Raw genomic sequence first — 2,895 nt, forward strand, 5'->3', positions numbered from 1 at the left:
AAAAAAAAGAAAGAAAAGAAAAGAAAAAGGTCAATCCCACAGACTTGGAAAAGATATTGGCAACACATTTGATCACAAAAAGGTTTCTATCCAGAATATATAAAGAACTCTTCTTGCAAATCAGAAAGAAAAAGTCAGACAACCCAGCAGAAAATGTGTGAGAGATTTAAATAGGCACTTCCAAGAAAAAAGTCAAATGGCATTATGACCAATAAACACTTAATAAAATTTTCAACTTCATTAGTCATCAGGGAAATGAAAACTTTAAAAACACAGAAAGACTAAAGATAAAAGTATGACAATATCAAGTGTCATCAAGGGTACTTGACAACAAGGGAAGCCAGTTCTCTTTGATTCCAAGTCTGTGCTCTTAATTTAAAAAACCTTAGTAAGTGAGTGCTGATATGGTGTCCATCCTGTAAGTGGGTCAGAATCCTCTCAGGGGGATCTTGTGAATGGTCTTAGTATACTATAAGTACCCTCTTAACTGCAGGATAAACTTACCTTCGTAGGGAAATAACGGCTGAATTTGAACTTTTTCAGGGTCAAGGTCATGGAGTATGTCCCGAAGAAAAGGATGAAGGACATGAGTGCCAGATCTGGGATGAACTGGCAGGAATTCCCGAGTAGGCGCCCACCATAGTTCAGACACTCTTTCTTGCTCAGCAGGGACCAGTCCAGCTCTGTGAGGTTAAGGGGGTTGTACTTGGAGACCAAGCACAGGAGAGAAAGGGTCAGGGCCTTCCTGGGGGGTCAACTGTGTCTTCCCCCTGCAGTCCTCAGGCAGCCCCTCCTGTTCTCCAACGGACCCCAGCCCTCCTGCCCCATGGTGCCCAGCAACAGAATGATATTTTGGGGGACAGGTTGCTTTAAGGAATGAACAACAGGAGGCTCCCTGGGAAAATCAGGAGCTGACATGTGTCTCTTAGTTGTATTCTAGGATGCACTGCTGTGTTAGCACAGAGGAAAAGCACAGAAGGTGGGATGCCCTCTCCCTCAGCAGGCCTGGCTCGCAGCTCAGTCAATCAACCATGGGTCCTGTCAGCACCTCCTTCCTGGAGTGTCTCACATTTACTCCCGCCTTCCCTTCCCCTATGCACACCTCTTCACATATTGGAGNGAGCTCTGAGCAACAGCGGTTCGAGTCCAGCCCGAGCTGAGTTGCCGCTGAGCTGCCAACAGGTGGCAGGATGGCTCAGCTAAAAAAAAAAAAGACAGCAGTTTCCAGAGAACAACAGGGAAAGAAGTTAGAAAGGGCGGGGGGGGGGAGTTTAAGGCACAATGAATTCGCCCCCTGTACCTCTTACTCCCCTTTCAAAGTGGTATTAACTTATGGAATCAATTAAAACCCCACATAATATAAAAAGCAAAGTCCCCCTCACCTTTTCTCAGTCCAGTCCCCCTTCTGGACACTCCCATATGTCTACTTGGTTTTAGTTGTTCTGGTGGTTTCCTCCATGTCATTAATGAATATGCTATACTTTGATATTTTGACTTACTAATTTAAGGCATTATCTATTGATAAGGATTTAGCTTACTTGCACTGTTGCTCCCTGCCCTTTCAATCATTCCCAATCTTTGAGGGTTACTGTTGGATTCCTTCTATGGGTTTCCGTTGCTCTTTCAAGTTATAGAATCAAATCTCTCTTTCCGCTAGCTTTTGCAGGTATCTCTGAGTGTCCATCGTGGGAGGCCAGGTGCACTGCCCCATCCTTCCCACCACCATTCTCCTCCCCCAACCCCTTCCCTTCTGTGTCTGCTCCACTTTGATCTTTACACTGTCAAAGCTGAGAACACTCATTGTCTCTTCTGTAAACATGTCTTTTGTGTTTTATCTATAAGTTGATTCTAAAAGTCGAAAATCAGTAACAACTTTATATTATTAGGATCGTATAAAACATAGGTCACTGCAGAACCAAGCGGTGTGCCAGGTTTACACTTGCTTTCCTACCATGTTCTCAGCATCCAGACCAAAATGTTATTAAGTTAACCCATATAATTTGCTATTTTTTGTAGGTCAAAACAGTCAAATATACAACACATCCTCAAATAACGTCATTTCATTCAAGGTTGTTTTGCTTATAATGTTGATGACAAAAACAAAAAAAATCAATTCCAGGCTGGGGCTACTGTCTGTGGGGAGTTGGCTCTTCTCCCCAAGTCTGCATGGGTTTTCTCCAGGGACTCCGGTTCCCTCTCACACCCCAAAGATGTGCACATGAGGTGAATTGCCATGTCTACATTGTCCCAGTCTGAGTGAGTGGGGGTGTGTGAGGTGCCCTGAGACGGAATGAGTGGGGGGGTGTGATGTGCCCTGAGACGGAAGGGCATCCTGTCCAGAATGGGTCCCACCTGCCACCCTGAACTGGAATAAGCCCATTGGAAAAGAATTATCTTACTTGTTCTTATTAAATGTATGTATACATAAATATTGCACATTTATTTCAGTGTGTAATATTATGTGTTTCGGTTCTTTATTTAGAAATTTGGTGATGTTTTGTGACCAGAAATATGCTTTAGGAACTTAACTCTTGTTTCTATCAGTTAGCCTGTGGTGAAATTGTTTTTGTTATATGTCATTTTGCTTAAAATTACAGTTTCCAAGAACTTATCCATGACATTAAGTGAGGATTTATTGCAGGCAACTTCACATGGTCCACCCTAGCATAAAGACGGATACAATGAACAGTTGTGAAGTCCCCCCCCCACCTGAAGAAATAACAATGTGCCTGTTTAGTTGATGACTCTTCTGTCATCTAGTGTCACCCCTGTCCCTGCTCTCTAGAGACCCACTGGTCTGAACTTGGAGTTTATTATTCCCATGAATGTCTTTAGACTTTTACTAAAAATGTATATACCCCTAAATGAAATGTGATATTGTTTTACATATTTGAA

At 42.9% G+C, this 2,895-nt stretch overlaps 1 protein-coding gene across 1 annotated transcript in view; it reads right to left on the reverse strand.

The window, feature by feature from the left end:
* SLC4A5 (solute carrier family 4 member 5) overlaps positions 1-2,895 on the reverse strand; it is a 72,733-nt gene that overhangs the window by 24,561 nt on the left and 45,277 nt on the right. Inside the window, 2 exon segments of the mRNA XM_019623617.1 lie at positions 505-745; positions 1,308-1,329. Coding sequence (XP_019479162.1) covers positions 505-745; positions 1,308-1,329 — 263 coding nt within the window.

The sequence above is a fragment of the Hipposideros armiger genome, unplaced genomic scaffold (genome assembly GCF_001890085.2).
Source record: "Hipposideros armiger isolate ML-2016 unplaced genomic scaffold, ASM189008v1 scaffold_553, whole genome shotgun sequence".
In the NCBI taxonomy this organism is placed as follows: Eukaryota; Metazoa; Chordata; class Mammalia; order Chiroptera; family Hipposideridae; genus Hipposideros; species Hipposideros armiger.